We start from the raw sequence: 16,841 nt of genomic DNA, 5'->3' as shown, positions 1-16,841 counted from the left end.
TTTAATGGTATTTACTATTTATATTTCATCTTAATATTATTATATTATTTATCATTATTTAATTATAATTTTTGTTTATAAATACGTTATCGTTACTACTAAAATTTCTCTTATTGCATTCAATTTTTTATGTGAATTTTGTATAAAAATTCGCAGCAAACGTTGTTCCTATAAAATTTTCATTTTTTACGAAATTTTATCTTTAGGTAAAACTTTTGCGGATAATATGTTTTTGCGAATTTTAAAATTCGAAAGAAATTTGCAAGAAAGTTTCCTATGAATTTTTTTACCAGAAATTCTAAAGAACGGAGGTAATTTTTTTACAATTTCTATTAATAATTTTTTAACTTTCAAATGCTTATAATGATAGATAACCTCTTAAACTCTTAGGTTGTAAATTATAGGTCTAACACTCAACTATACAAAATCAACTTATAAGGTGAGTGTTGTCCCAACTTATATATTTCTTAATTTTTTTATTTCTAATCGATGTGAGACTTAAGAAAAATCTTTTAATTCTTAAACTTATAAATTTATATATATATATATATATATATATATATATATATATATATATATATATATATATATATATTTACTATAGATTAAAATTAGCAGGAAAATCTGCAATAAAAAAGTTACCTATGAAATTTTTCTACCATTTAGTTAAAATTACTTGGGGATTTATTTTAACAAGAAAATCCATAAGAAACAAGATAAAATTTTTACAATATTTTCTATAAATTTTTATCGTGAAAAAAAATTTCTATGATCATTAAAATTGTAACAAAATTTGCAAAAAAAAAAAAAAAAAAAAACCTTTGTAAATTTTTTTTATAAAAAAACTTGTAAGAAACTTTTGTAAATTATTTTTTGCAAATAAATTTGCAAAAAAAAAATTGTAAAATTATTATTGCTAGAAAATTTGCAAAAAAAAAAATTGCGAATATTTTTTTGTAGGAAAATTCATAGGAAAATGACACATTTCTAGTAGTGACATGTTATTAAAAATAAGATAAGAAATTCTTTATTTTGTTCCTTATGTTGTTCTTTCTCTCTATATTGCTTCTACATTACAATTTACAACTTTATGTTGATTTACAACACGTTATTAATATACTAGGTTTTTCTTCATTGGTATTGCAACTTGTAAGACAAAGTTGTAAAAAATTTATTGAAGAAAGTCTACTTAGACTATACCTAGACTTACTTCACACAAGAGGAGGGACCCGTTTACTTTAGGATTAAGTCTACTTAGACTTATTTCATTCAATAACTCATGTTCTATTTAAATTTCAATGATCCAACCGTTGAAATTAAAGTTCTTAATACATAGATCAAGTCTGCAAATTTTAAAAAAATTTGAAAATTATTTGATACTTTATTTCATTAATTTAAATTAACAGATAATCGTAAAATTATTTTATACATTGAATTAAATTAATGAAACGAAATATTAAATGATTTTTAAATATTTATTGAGTCGATTATATATTTTGTCTATTTGGATACTAATTTCTGATATGTTGTGGTCTGCATATTTGGATTCTGATTGGGAATTTGCCTTAATGAGTTGATCATGTATAATGCTTAAATTTTATAAGTCAGTCATGTGCTAATTGCAGGTTACAAGCTATAACTTGTCGAACCAAAAAATCTCATTGAATTTGGGCTTTTAGAATGAATAATCTATACAAAGTTTTATAGGTGAAGATTAAATCATGATTGCAATCAAAAGAAAAAAATCAGATCATGATTGAATTGGATTAAAACACTCAAATGTAATTTGTGCTAAAATATTTTTAAATGAGTTTGAATTAAGCTGATCGTAGTTTTAATACGGTTCGTAGACTATAGTTGGTTGGTCAAAAAGTTCAATTTCAACAAATTCTTAAAATGAAGTTCAAGCCCGCTGAAAGTTTAAAATAAGGTTAAAAATTTTATAATTCATGAGTTTGGGTCAGCTAGTTCTGACTATAGTAATTCAAATTTAATTCGAGCTTTTAAATTAATGTTTGACTTAGTTTATATGGGTTTTTGTAGATTAAGACCACATTGAGACATGGTCAAAGCAAGTTAAATAGACTCGAATTAAATTTGTTTCCACAATTTAAAGCCCAAAAATACATTTTATCAAGTGGGTTCAAATCAGGTGTATACTGAACTCAATGCAGGCCATACGTTATAGCATGTGAGGCTGAAAAAACAAAAACAAAAAGGCAGATGATAAACACACCTCCACTCTTATATAAACACACCCTCTTTTTAAAAAAAAAATATATAAAATATCTAAATTACCTTTAAAAAAAAATTTAAAATTTACACTTCCTTTCCCGCACCCCCTTCCCCTCACCCCCAAACTTCCTGACCTCAAGCTTTCAGGTGACACTCTCCTCGCGCAACCCCAACGACAAAATCGGAATCTACTACGACCGTCTGAACACCTACGTGACCTACCGGAAACAGCAGGTGACGTACCGCACCACCATCCCTCCCTCCTACCAGGGTCACAAGGAAGAGGACGTGTGGTCCCCCTTCGTCTACGGCACCAACGTCCCCGCCTACAACTTACTCGGCCTCAGCCAGGACCAGACCAACGGCAACGTCCCCGTCGTTGTTAAGATTGACGGCAAGGTACGATGGAAGTGGGGTGTGGGTGTGGGGTGCGGAGAATCGGGGTGCGGAGAAAGGAGGTATAAATTTAGAAATTTTATTTTTTTTAAAGATAATTTAGACATTTTATATTTTTTTTTTTAAAAAGAAGGTGCGTTTATACGAGAGTGGAGGTATGTTTATCATCTACCAAACAAAAAACCAAACCATATTCAATTCAAGTTTATAAAATGAGGTCCAAACCCATTAAGAATTTCGTTAATTAGTATAGGTGTTTTGAGGCTAAGTCCAAATCAAGATATAATCAGATCAAGTTAAAAAGTTTTAATTCACGTTTAAAATTTGAATCCAAATCATAAATTTTATTGGACTGAGTAAGTCAAAGACTAAACAGGAAAGTAAATAAAGGAGAAGAAATTAAAATACCGAAAAGTGCAAATCAACTTCTAAAATCCCAAAACTATAACAAGAAAACTCTTTTTTTTTTTTATTTATTATTATTTCCAAAAAGCAAGATAAAATGATTTTAAATTCATTTTTCAACCTCATTTTGTTCAAACAAGTTTTGTTTTCAAATTTAATTTTAGAAACTAAAACCTTAAAACTTACGACCCCTCCAAAACAAGTCTTAAAGTAATTTTTATTGTAGGGAATTGTTAGGATAAGACTGATATAGTTTTTAAAAAAGTTAGTTGAATTGTTTTGTGTCTATATATATATATATATAGCTTAGACTCTTTTTCTTTTGTATCAACTTTTTTTTAATAATACAATTGAAGAAGTTTTTTTCTCCTCACTCTATTCTCTCAGAAGGAGAATTATTTTTTTACATGGTATCAATTAGGCCACGATCCTAGGTCTTTCTAATGACTTTCGCAGAAACTCCGTTTCACCCTCATATCTTGTCCAATGCGATTTCGTTCAAATTAACGGATGATAATTTTCTCACCTGGATGCAACATGCAGAAGCGAAGATCAAGGGTTTTTGCTTGCAAAAACACATTGGCGGAGTGAAATCAATTCCTGCAAAATTCTTGACTACAAATGATGAATTGAAGGGCTTGGTGAATGTTGCATTCAAAAATTATGAGCAACAAGACAATCTATTAAAATCTTGGTTGCTTGAACTATGGATCCACAATTTAAGATCCGTATGGTTGGATGCGTGTGGTCGCATCAGATCTGGCATGCTTTGAAGGTGTATTTTGTATCTCAGACGAGAGCGCGTGTCAAGCAAAAAAAAAATTCAACTTTGCAATGTCAAGAAAAGTGGATCAATCGCCGAGTATCTCATATAGGTGAAACAAATTGTCAAGACCCTAGCTACAATTGGATCGCTGTTATCAGTTGAAGATCACATAGACACAATCTTTGATGGTCTTGGCAAAGAATATGATGGATTCATCACTTCGTGTATCACATGTACTGAAGCATACATTGTTGCAGAGATTGAAGCTCTATTGATGCATCAAGAAGAACGGCTTGAGAGGCATAAGCAACATGAGTTGTCCACTCTTCAAGCAAATTTTGCTTAGAATTAACATAAGAAAGGTAATCTTGTGATCAATCGCGGGCGAGGACGTGGTTAGAATCGTGGAAGAGGCAGATCTGGCCGCTCGAATCAAAATAGCTTTGGGGGAGGTCGTGGACAACAAATTCAATGTCAATTGTGTGGCAAATTAGGACATTTTGTCTATAATTGTTGGTCTCATTTTGTTGAAAATCTACCAGATCTGAAGTCTACTAAGAACAACACATTTGATGCTATTATACAAGAACCTGTCAAACAAGCTATGATAACAACCTCCGCAACTCAATCTTCTCTAGATGACACATGGTACCCAGATACAGGTGCAAAAAATCATTTTACTAATGATTTATCTAATCTAATGATCAAAACTCCTTATATAGGATTAGAGAAGGTAGTAGTTGGTAATGGTAATTGCCTAAGTATTCATAATACTGGCACTTATAAACTCAAAAATCCTTCCAATAACATTGCTTTTACTCTTAATAAGTTGTTACATGTGCCTGATGTCACTAAAAATCTACTAAGTGTTGCTAAATTTGACAAAGAAAACTCATGTTTCTTTGAATTTCATTTCACTGACTGTTTTGTTAAATCCCAGGGCTCTCGGAAGCTTCTGCTACAAGGGAAGCTTAAAGATGGTCTATATGCTTTTGAGAATCTGCAAATTGTTCATCCTAATAATGATTTTCCTATTTCAGCTTTATATTCCTCTACCACATGTAATAGTTTACAAATTTGGCACTTTAGGCTAGGCCATTGTGCAAACAAAATTGTTAAGCATGTCTTAAATCAGTGTAATATCAATAAATGACAATGCTTTTGTTTGTGGTTCTTGTTGCTTAGGCAAAATGCATAAATCTCCATTTTCTATTTTTGAAACTGTTTATACTGAGCCATTATAGTTAGTATATTATGATATTTGGGGACTGTCACCCCTACCTTCAAAAGAAGGATATAGATATTACATTTTGTTTCTTGATGCATATTCAAAATTCTCTTGGGCTTACTTCTTAAAATATAGATCTCAAGCATTAAACTCTTTTCTTGAATTTAAAAAAGATGGCAGAGTTACAATTTCAAAATAAATTGAAAATTCTTCAAACAGATGCTGCAAAAGAATATCAAAGTTTCAGTTCTGTACTCAAAGAGAATTGCATAACTCATAGATTTAGCTGCCCTCACACGCATGAGCAGAATGGTGCTCCTGAGAGGAAACATCGTCACATTACAGAAACGGGTCTCACTTTATTAGTTGAATCTGGTCTGTCATTTGATTATTGGTGTCATGCATTTGCTTGTGCTACATTTGTTATAAATCGCATTCATACACCTGTTCTGAAACTTAAATCTCCATTTGAAGCTTTATTCCATACACTACAAGAAAATTCGGTATTTCAGACGGCAAAAATCCGTGGGAAATGCCCAAAATCCGTGGGTAATGAGGCATTTCCGACGGATTACCAACGGACACTAATCCGTCGGTAAATTGGTCGTCTGAAATTTACCCACGGATTTTTATCCATGGGTAACTTTCCCACGGATTTTCCCACGGATAAATCCGTGGGAAATTACCCGAAAATTATAATTTTTTTTTAATTTTAATAAATTTATTAATGTAACAACCCTCATATTTGGTCTCTCAAGGGTTCTATTTCACGATATTTCATTGTTTAGTGTGTTTTAACCTTACTTGTGCAATTTCTGGGAAACTTCCCAGAAGGTCACCCATCCCTGTACTACTCCAGGTCAAGCACGCTTAATTGTGAAGTTCTTATGAGTAAGCTACCGAAATGTATATGTATGTTGTCAGTATAACTTGTACAAATTAATTCATTTAAGTCATCCTCAAATATACAATCTCATATTTATACTATAATAATAATATATAATAATTTTATATTACAAATAATAATAATTAATAATAATAATAATATATTTAATTATTATTTATTTATATGTACTTACTTTTATAATTAACGTCTACTTATTTTTATTTAAAATTATAATTTAAATTATTTAATTTTATAATTTATAATGCTAATATAATTTAAAAAATTATAAATATTTATTTGATACATACTTATAAATTAAATTTTAATATTTTAAATAAATTATTAATTAATTTAATATATTTATTTACCTTAAATCAAACATTAAAATTCAAAAAATGTATTTATCCTTGTTGTTTTTTTTTTTCAAATTATCAACTATTAATAAAATACTAACTTAAAATCTTATCTAATTATATATAATATTCTCATACCAAATTTAAAATCAGATATTAGTTATACAAAAATATTAAGATCATATAGTAAAACCAGATATTAATTATACAAAAATATTAAGATCATATAGTAAATTATCAATAAGATTTTAGTTAAATAATTTAAAATAACTAATATTTCAATTATATTGTTAATTCACAAATAATTTATTCCAAAACTAATTAACTTTTTATATTAATTATTAGTAAAATTTAGTAACTTTTAATTTAACAATTAATTAGATTGATAAAATTCAACACACGCCATGAGTTACTGAGCGGAATAATTTTATCAAAGAGTTATTTTATAAGTTATCTTAAATCAAACATATAAAATTCAAAAAATGTATTTATCCTTGTTTTATTTTTTAATTATCAACTATTAATAAAATACTAACTTAAAATCTTATCTAATAATATCATAATATTTTCATATCAAATTTAAAACCATTTCTTACATTGTCAACAAATATAAATTTGTCTGAAATATTTCATCAATAATATAGCTTTTCCTACAAAAATTTTCTCATCGAAAATATAAATTTTTCAACAGATTTAATTTTGTTTTATAAGAAATCATCTTCGATTAATATAACATTTTGTATATATGATTTAAGAGTAAAATATTTTTAATTTAACGGTTGAATTTACAAAATTCACATTTAAAATAAAGTTATACGTCATCTTGTAACTGATTTTGCTTAAAAAATAATAGATAATCATACCCTTAACTGATTTTTATTTTATATATTCTAATTTTATTTGTAATAATATGATTATATATTTAAATAATTTAATTTTAATAATTTTTTAAGTACATTTTTGTCTTTTCACTTAAAATATTTGAATTTTCATATTTTAATTTGAATTATTTTTTAAGTATAATTTTGCCTTTTTGTCTTAAATTTTTGAATTTCTATATTGTAATTTAAATAATTTTTTATTTCTATTATTTATTAATTCTTTTCTTTTTTAATGTTTTATAACATTATTAAAATTTTATAATTTTAATCTCTCTAATTTTATCTTACTTTTATTTTATAAATATAATTTGGATTATTCATTTTATAATTAAATTAATTTTTTTAAATTTTTTATGAGTTTACATTCTAAGAATGTATTGAAACTCCTCAATTTTGAATTAAAAAAAAAATTTCACAGAATTTCCCACGGATTTATCCGTGGGAAATTAATCCGTGGGTAATTTCCCACGGACTAATCCGTGGGAAATTACCCACGGATTAGTCCGTGAGAAATTACCCACGGATAAATCCGTGGGAAATCTGTGGAAAATTTTGTGAAAAATTATTTTTTTTAATTCAAAATTTTATTAAATAATTATCTTATTTAAATATATTAAATCAATCATAATTATGTAAATCAAAACAAGTTCATTCATACAAAATAAAATGTCATACATAACAAATAAAATTTAGGAGTTCAATAAATTTAAAAATAACATATAGTACGATCAGTAGTAGAATTATAACATAATGTCTAATAAAGGTATGATTATTGTTCCGGCCACGAGGTGCACTAGGGTTTTTTCCTAGGTCAGACCTCAAAGCCAGAGCATTCAAGAGTGTAATTTGCCTTCTCAACTCCAGGGTTTTTTCTTTTATAGTTTCTTGTTTACGGGCTTTATGTGCCCCGAGAATGTAGGGATTTCCTTAACCGTTTTGATCTGGCTAATATTTGGTGAGGGACAGTGGGACCTTGCCCTTGCTTTCGGGTAGTCCCTGTATGCGAGAGTTGTGTCAGCCCCCGACCGACCATACCCGTACTGAGGGTACAGTCGGGTATTGGCCGAGTTGGTTCTTGTAAGCGAAAGGAATCGGAAATATACCGACCATGTTAAGTAGAGAAACCAAGTCGAATAATAACCGAACCACTCTTAGAGGGGTGATCGGTGAGAGCTACAGTCGGCCTGGCATATCGGCGAGAGCTACAATCGGCCTGACATATTGGCGAGAGCTACAGTCGGCCTGGCATATCGGTGAAAGCTACAGTCGGCCTGACATATCGGCGAGAGCTACAGTAGGCCTGACATACGTAGTAGGCAGGTCGAAATCCGACCTGGACCGTACACTAGCCCTCCAGCGCTGAGCCTATAAGGTAGAAGGGCTTTGCTAGACAGGGGGTCGGCTTAGCCATGGCCGACATGTCCCTCGTGGAGGCCCCTAGTCGGATTTTGTCCTGGACCGTACATTAGCCCTCCATCCTTGAGCGTGCAAGGCGAGAAGGCTTATCCTCAGCCGATACATACAGTTAGATTCTTGTTGAGCACACTTTTATGGCTAAGGCAAGGGACAGACCAAGAAGATTCACTGACTCTTTATCTCAATTCGTGGCTCCTCGGGCTCTGGTAGGGGATGTGAGAAAATTCACCCAGTTAAAAAGCTTCAAATGGAGTAGTTGGTTAACTATCCGACTCAGTCACCTTGGGTCACCGAAATACCGAGTCGAAATTCACCAAAATCAAGTCGCCTAATTTCCGACTATAAATGATGAGAAAATTTTTTGTTACAATGAAATTCGACAATCCGATCGGCGAAATACCAACTCACAAAATGAGTGGAAAATTTTTCGAGTTAAAATGAATCCAACTAATAGCCCCCATGCCCACCATTCCGAGAGTGAAATAAAAAGATGTTCTTCTAGCTAAGATGTGGCGTTTTTGGCCGAGGTGTGGGACATGATAAGCCTACGGGTCAGACAAATGCCGATCTCCCTAGAATGATTTAGTATTTTGGGTGTTCTCTGATGAGTTTTGCTTCCCCCTAGTTCGGATTTTTACCGAGCGATCATGAATTTGTGTCTTCGAGTTATTTTATACTCGCCCAGTCGGATTTTTACCGATCAATCACGAGTTTGGTCTTCGAGTTATTTATACTCGCCCAGTCGGATTTTTACCGATCAATCACGAGTTTGGTCTTCGAGTTATTTATACTCGCCCAGTCGGATTTTTACTGATCAATCACGAGTTTGGTCTTCGAGTTATTTATACTCGCCTAGTTAGATTTTTACCGATCAATCACGAGTTTGTCTTCGAGTTATTTATACTCGCCCAGTCGAATTTTTACCGATTAATCACGAGTTTAGTCTTCGAGTTATTTATACTCGCCCAGTCGGATTTTTACCGATCAATCACGAGTTTGGTCTTCGAGTTATTTATACTCGCCCAGTCGGATTTTTACCGATCAATCACGAGTTTGGTCTTCAAGTTATTTATACTCGTCCAGTCGGATTTTTACCGATCAATCACGAGTTTATGGTGCCTTCAAAATAACACATGTTAGAAATCATATAAGATAAATAAGGGATGATGTTTATTAGGATTCAGGAATTATTGGTTTGCGGTGCCTCATTAAAAACCTTCTCAGCAAAAAAAAACCTTTTCACATTTTTATATGGAATAAAAATCTCTTCGGACGACCCCAGCTTCTCGGCTTTCAGCTGCCCTTTAGTTGATTTGTCCCTCCTCCGTCTTGATGTGACTCAGGGCGAAAGCTCTCACCTCCGACATCGTTTGACAACTCGCTTTCTCTAGCGCGATGTCGAAAGCTCCAGACCTTAAGCCCTTCTGGAACGCGATGACTGCCATCCTTTCATCCAAGGACGCTATCCTCAAGGCGACCTCATTGAACCTTTGCAGAAAGTCCTTCAACGACTCCTCCCGCTGCTGTTTGAGATCGAACAAGTCCGACGTGATCGGTGGTTTCTTCTTGTTAGCGGCGAACTGTGTCATGAAGAGCCGACTAAAGACATCAAAGTCGGTGATTGATCGGTCAGGGAGACCACTAAACCAATCCAGTGCTGCTTTTTTGAGTGTACCCATGAATAGTTTGCAGCGGACTTCCATACTTCCTCCACAAATCAACATTTGAGCGCGGAAATTCGTCAAGTGCTGACTAGGATCCTGAGTTCCATCAAAAGGTTCGACTTGGGGAATCCGATGATCCCTCGGGATGGTCTCGGCCTCTATGGCCTCCGAAAAAGGTCGAAAATCCCTGGGGACTTCCATCATGACATCTTCCTCCACCGTCCTGGCGTTGGCCGTTATCATAGCTTGCATCTCGTCCGCTCGCCTCCTAATCTCCTCGTTTTCTCGTTGAATAGCCTCCTCTCTCTCCCTGGATCGCGCATTCTCCTCCCTCAATCCGTTGATCAATGCCATCATCTCCTCCATGGTAGGGTGTTGTGAGTCGTTGTTGGATGTGCCGCCTCTCGCCATGGTAAAGTGCGGGTTCTCCTGTGTTACTTGGGGCGTAGGAAAAGTTTCACCGTAGCCCCACGGTGGGCGCCAAAATGTTCCGGCCATGAGGTGCACTAGGGTTTTTTCCTAGGTCAGACCTCAAAGCCAGAGCATTCAAGAGTGTAATATGCCTTCTCAACTCTAGGGTTTTTTCTTTTATAGTTTCTTGTTTACGGGCTTTATGGGCCCCGAGAATGTAGGGATTTCCTTAACCGTTTTGATCTGGCTAATATTTGGTGAGGGACAGTGGGACCTTGCCCTTGCTATCGGGTAGTCCCTATATGCGAGAGTTGTGTCGGCCCCCGACCGACCATACCCGTACTGAGGGTACAGTCGGGTATTGGCCGAGTTAGTTCTTGTAAGCGGAAGGAATCGGAAATATACCGACCAGGTTAAGTAGAGAAACCAAGTCAAATAATAACCGAACCACTCTTAGAGGGGTGATCGGTGAGAGCTACAGTCGGCCTGACATATCGGCGAGAGCTACAGTCGGCCTGACACAGTCGGCCTGACATATCGGCGAGAGCTATAATAGGCCTGACATACGTAGTAGGCAGGTCGGAATCCGACCTGGACCGTACAATTATCTATTAATTTTTAGACAAAATCAGTTACAAGATGACGTATATTTCTCTTTATCTATTATATAGATAATCAAACAACTATATATTTAACTATTTTTCTTCTATTCATTTTCTTTGTCTTTATCTCTACTTTCTATATATAGATTCATTGAAGTTTTAAATACTCATATTTATACTCGTTACTTTGTATTTTACTGATTTACTTAAATATAAAATTCAGAAATCAATAAAATGTAAATTTAAGAAATTACTACAACTTAAAGAGAGATTTTTGAATCAATCAGTTATTAGGAACAAAAATAATTATTTAGTGTAATTATTTTAACTTTAATGTTTTAAGTTTTAAATAAAGAAGATTTAATATAGAAAAAATTCCATTAACCCCTACTTGAAGTTTTTCTCAATAACGTCATACATATATCTCTTCTCAAATTTTTAAGTGAGTATTAATTTTCTTATTTATTTATTTAAGTGGCACATACAACTACTTATATATGATAATACTGTTTATATACTATTAAGAGAAAATAATTTATTAATACAAATATCAATAATTAAATGAGATTTGATCTCTTATTTCATTATTTCAACTTTTTTGAAATTTATTTTAAATATCATGCACACTGTGATTTAAAAAAAAATATTAAATTTTAAGTAATAATTTTAAAAATGAATTGAAAAAAATCTTATTTTCAAAATTGAAGATCAATGAAAGTTTTCATCAAAATGACATAGTATTGGATGTAATTTAGAAATAAATGATAGATACATATATATGATTTGCAGAACATAATTTAACTTTTTCCCCCTTATTTAATTAATAACGTTATTTTCAAAGAGATGAGTGATTTTTAAAAATTAAAGAAAAGATGTGTTATTCTTAAATTTGAACGTCATGTGTTGGTATTTTTCAAGATAAGTAACAAAAAACACATTTACGCTAATTAGTTTATAATTTATAATAACCTAAACATATAATTATATAAAGGTAATATAAGTCATACCTCACACACTTTGATTTATATTTATCTTATTTATATTTTGAAAACACCCATATAATAATGAAAATATTATATAGTGCATTGTTGTGTGTATTGATGCGATTAGGATTGGTTGCATTTGAAAAATAATTGGCTTAAATTTTATTTAATAATTTCAGAGGTGGGAAACTCTGTCATAAATTTAAGACGGATTTTAATCCGTGGGAAACTTCGTCAAAAATTTTAGACGGATTTAAATCCGTGGGAAATTCCGTCGAAAATTTCAGACGGATAGAAATTCGTGGGAAATTTCGTCGGAAATTTCCCATGAATTTAAATCCGTGGGAAATTCCGTCAGAAATTTCCCACGGATTTAAATTCGTCGGAAAGTCCGTCGGAAATTCCTTCATGTAAAAATCCTGGGAAATTTCCGACGGATTTTGGTCCGTGGGAAATAATCCGTGGGAAATTTGACTTTTTCTTGTAGTGATATGAAACTAGATTACAGTATATTCAGAAGTTTTGGATGTAGGTGTTATCCATATCTTAGACCTTATAATCAGTATAAAATGGATTATCGGTCTAAACCATGCATCTTTCTAGGTTATAGTTGTAATCATAAGGGTTATAAATGTCTTGATTCAACAGGAAGAATTTATATTATTAAGCATGTTATATTTGATGAATTTGATTTTCCTATGCTTAGTAAAAGACAGGAAGATCTGAATTGTCATCCTACTTCCGGTAATATACATCCTCCTATTATACCTGTTGTTTCTAATTGTAATATGCCTCAAATTGAGGATACTCCTCAACCTACAAGTCCTTTGACCAATACCCTTGCGATTAAGCTTCCTGACAATGTAAGAACTGTTTTAACTAAAAATACACATAATTCCACTGTTGAGACTAATTTTGATACAGGTCCTAGTCTTGGAGCTATGCCCCTTGTCATCAATAATCATCCTATGGTCACAATAGGCAAGGTTGGTATTTTTAAACCAAAGGCCATGGTAGCTAAAATGGAACCTAGTACAGTTAGAGAAGCTCTTCAATCTCCTAAATGGATTCAAGCTATGCACGAAGAACTCAATGCCTTAGTCAAAAATCAAACGTGGGATCGTTCCTTTACCTTCGCATAGAAAACCCGTGGGATCCAAGTGGATTTTTTGGCTCAAACACAATCCTGATAGCAGCATTTCTAAATATAAGGCAAGGCTAGTGGCAAGAGGATTTACCCAGCAACATGGTTTGGATTATCAAGAAACTTTTAGCCCTGTAGTTAAACATATGAATATCAAAGTCATATTATCTATTGAACTATCTAGAGGCTGGTCAATTAGACAAGTGGATATTAATAATGCTTTTTTGAATGGAAATCTAAAGGAAGTGGTCTACATGAAACCACCAGAAGGGTTTCAAAACAATAATCCAAATTTGGTGTGTAGATTAAAGAAGACAATCTATGGATTAAAAGAAGCTCCAAGAGCTTGGTTTGGCAAACTAGCCTTTACACTTGCATCCTTTGGATTTTTTTCAGCTAAATGTGATAATTCATTATTTATACATTTTACTGCTAATAGTATCACATATATGCTTGTGTATGTTGATGACATCCTTATAACAGGAAACAATGTAGACTTTGTGCAACATATTATCTCCAAGTTAAATAAACTTTTTCCCTTAAAAGATCTTGGGAAATTGCACTATTTTTTTGAAATAGAAGTCAAAAGTCTCAATGATGGTAAGTTACTCTTAAGTCAATCCAAATATGCTTCTAACTTGTTGCATAAACTTAAAATGCAGGATGCAAAACCTGTGAAAACTCCTCTTGCTACTGGATGCAAATTCCAGTCTAAGGGAACAGAAGCAACTGAAGATCCAAGCCTGTATCGTTCTGTTGTTGGTGCTCTTCAATATCTCACAATTACTAGGCCTGATCTTGCTTTCACAGTCCACAAACTATGTCAATATATGCACAGGCCATTACAAAGTCACTGGAAGATAGTTAAAAGGGTATTACGATACATAAATGGGACGCGTGATCATGGGTTGCTCTTTGAAAAGTCAAATAATCTGCATATAATATGTTATTGTGACAGTGATTGGGCCTTTGATCAAGATGGTATGAGGTCCGCCTCTGGTTATTGTTTATTCCTTGGAAGCAACGTGATATCTTGGATGGCCAAGAAACAACAAGTAGTGTCAAGGAGCAGCACAGAGGCAGAATATAGAAGCCTTGCAGCTTTGGTAGCAGAAACTTAGTGGCTGAAATCTCTTCTCACAGAGCTTAGAATAAAAGTAATCGTTCCTCCTCTCATTTGGTGTGACAATTTGATAGTTGTTATGCTTACTGCTAAGCCAATTATGCATTCCAAAACAAAGCATTTTGAGTTAGATTTGTGGTTTGTTCGTGAGAAGGTTGCTAGAGGAGAAATAAATGTCAAACATGTGCCAACTCAGTTTCAGATTGCAGATCTCTTAACCAAAGCTCTTTCTAGTAATCAATTTCATACTTTCAGCATCAAACTAAATGTGCACTCTCTTGGAACACTTAGTTTGAGAGGGGGTGTAAGAGATAAGACTGATATAGCTTTTAAAAAAGTTAGTTCAATTGTTTTGCATCCATATATATATATATATATATATATATATATATATATATATATATATATATATATATATATATATATATATATATATATATATGTAGCTTAGACTCTTTCTCTTTTATATCAGCTTTCTTTCAATAATACAATTGAAGAAGTTTCTTTCTCCTTACTTTGTTCTCTCAAAAGGAGAATTATTCCTTTACAGGAATAATATTTTTTTGATTGGTAGGAAAGCAAAAATGAAAAAATAAAAATAAATAGATCCTAAGTTCTAATGCATCCACCATGAGTTGGAGTGACAACTATCATGGGCAAATTTCTCAAACAACGAAATTTTTATGACTAAAAAAGTCATATTTAGCCAACCAATATGCATGAATTATTATATAAAAAATATATTACATACAATGAAAAATAAAATGGATCATTATAAGTATAAAATATGTAAATATAAATCTTTATATATAACTGCACAATTTTAATATTAATTTTAAATAAGATTTAACAATATATATTGTGTATCACTTTAATCTATACCTATATTTTTTTAATAATATATTAACATATATATTGTATCTATAGTGTAGATAAAAGTGACTTGTTAGTGATAGATATCGTGTTACTATAAAATACGTATCACTATATTATTACTAGAATTTCTCATATTATATGCGACTTTTCAAGCGAATTTTGTATTAAAATTCGCAGGAAACATTATTCTTACGAATTTTTTTGTGAAATTTTATCTGCAATATCTTTTTGGATAATATATTTTTGCAAATTTTAAAATTTGCAATAAATTTTCTTGCAAAATTTCTTGCAAAAATAATTCGCAGGAAAGTTTCCTGCAAAAAAAAAATTCACAAGAAACTTTCCTGCGAATTTTTTTGCAAGAAACTCTGCATGAATATTTTTTACGAAAAAAATCAAAGAAATTACTATAAATTCATCTAAAGCATTTGTTTCCACGCCTCCAAAATGTGATACATAATCTTTTAAATTCTAAGATTGTAGATTATAAGCCTAACACTTAACCATAAAAATCAACTTGTAAGGTAAGTGTTGCCCCAACTTATATACTCTTTAATTGATTTATTTTCAATCGATGTGGGACTTGAAGCTTTTTTAAAATATTAAACTTATAAATTTAAATATTTTTTTTATTTTTCCTGCGGATTAAAATTGGTAGGAAAATTCTTAGGAAAAATTATCTGCGAAATTTTTCTACCATTTAGTAAACATTAATTGTAAATTTATTTTTGTTAGAAAATCTGCAAGAAACAAAATAAAATTCTTTCAATATTTCTGCAAATTTTTACCAGGAAAAATAATTTCCATGATCATTAAAATTGTAGCAAAATTTACAAAAATTTCTTGTAGATTATTTTTCATAAAAAAATTTGTAAGAAATATCTGTAAATTATTTTTCGCAAATAAATTTGTAAAAAAAATTTGTGAAATTATTATTGCAAGAAAATTTGTAAAAAAATTTTGTGAATAATTTTTTATAGAATAATTTGCAAAAAAAAAAAAATATTTTTCTAGTAGTGTATTATAATTTTATTGTAGTTGTATCGGATAATGACATTTCATTCTTATGATAATAATTGCTGAATTTTTCCGATGAGACCCATGTCAAGGTGATGCTCCTAAGTAGGTTGTCTAATGGGAAGAGTTGTTGAAAGGGAGTCAAACTCACAAACAATGTTGTATAACCCCTTATCCCCAACAGTATGGAGACCATGGTAGAGGTCAAAGAGTTCAACGTTGACATTGCTAATGATGCTTTAGTGAATAATATTAGGTCTTAATACATCATTAGTCTCTGAAATTTAAAAATTAATTAATTAATTAAGTCTTTGAACTTAAAAAAAACAAACAAAAATTGTTCTTGGGTCATTGATATTTTATATCTTTTGTAATTGATTCTCGTTGGTTAATTTGTGATAGTTTTAAACGCACAAAACTAATAATTTTTTTTGACTGTTTTACTAACTTTATAA

General features: G+C 31.6%; 1 protein-coding gene and 1 long non-coding RNA gene across 2 annotated transcripts; both read left to right on the top strand.

Annotated features, from left to right (window-relative positions):
* Positions 1–2,755: 2,755 nt before the first annotated feature.
* LOC145953270 (uncharacterized) lies at positions 2,756–5,014 on the top strand. The gene is made up of 2 exons (XR_014430810.1): positions 2,756–4,464; positions 4,743–5,014. It is a non-coding gene; the product is annotated as an uncharacterized LOC145953270 (long non-coding RNA).
* Positions 5,015–13,014: 8,000 nt separating this feature from the next.
* Positions 13,015–14,491, top strand: LOC109810748 (secreted RxLR effector protein 161). The gene is made up of 2 exons (XM_020355945.1): positions 13,015–13,212; positions 14,033–14,491. The coding sequence occupies exons 1-2, from the start codon at positions 13,015–13,017 to the stop codon at positions 14,489–14,491; spliced, it is 657 nt and encodes a 218-aa protein (XP_020211534.1).
* The last annotated feature ends 2,350 nt before the right edge of the window (positions 14,492–16,841 follow it).

This window comes from Cajanus cajan, chromosome 11, assembly GCF_000230855.2.
Source record: "Cajanus cajan strain Asha chromosome 11, NIPB_CcT2T_4, whole genome shotgun sequence".
In the NCBI taxonomy this organism is placed as follows: Eukaryota; Viridiplantae; Streptophyta; class Magnoliopsida; order Fabales; family Fabaceae; genus Cajanus; species Cajanus cajan.
The sequence above is the reverse complement of the archived record's forward strand: the minus strand, read 5'-3'. Positions and strand labels throughout refer to the sequence as shown.

Bases quoted from the DNA above. Each gene is read 5' to 3' on its own strand.
- LOC109810748 (XM_020355945.1), top strand. From the start codon at position 13,015: ATGCCTCAAATTGAGGATACTCCTCAACCTACAAGTCCTTTGACCAAT. The intron at 13,213-14,032 runs GTTGGTATTTTT...CTTAAAATGCAG, and splicing joins CTATGGTCACAATAGGCAAG to GATGCAAAACCTGTGAAAAC.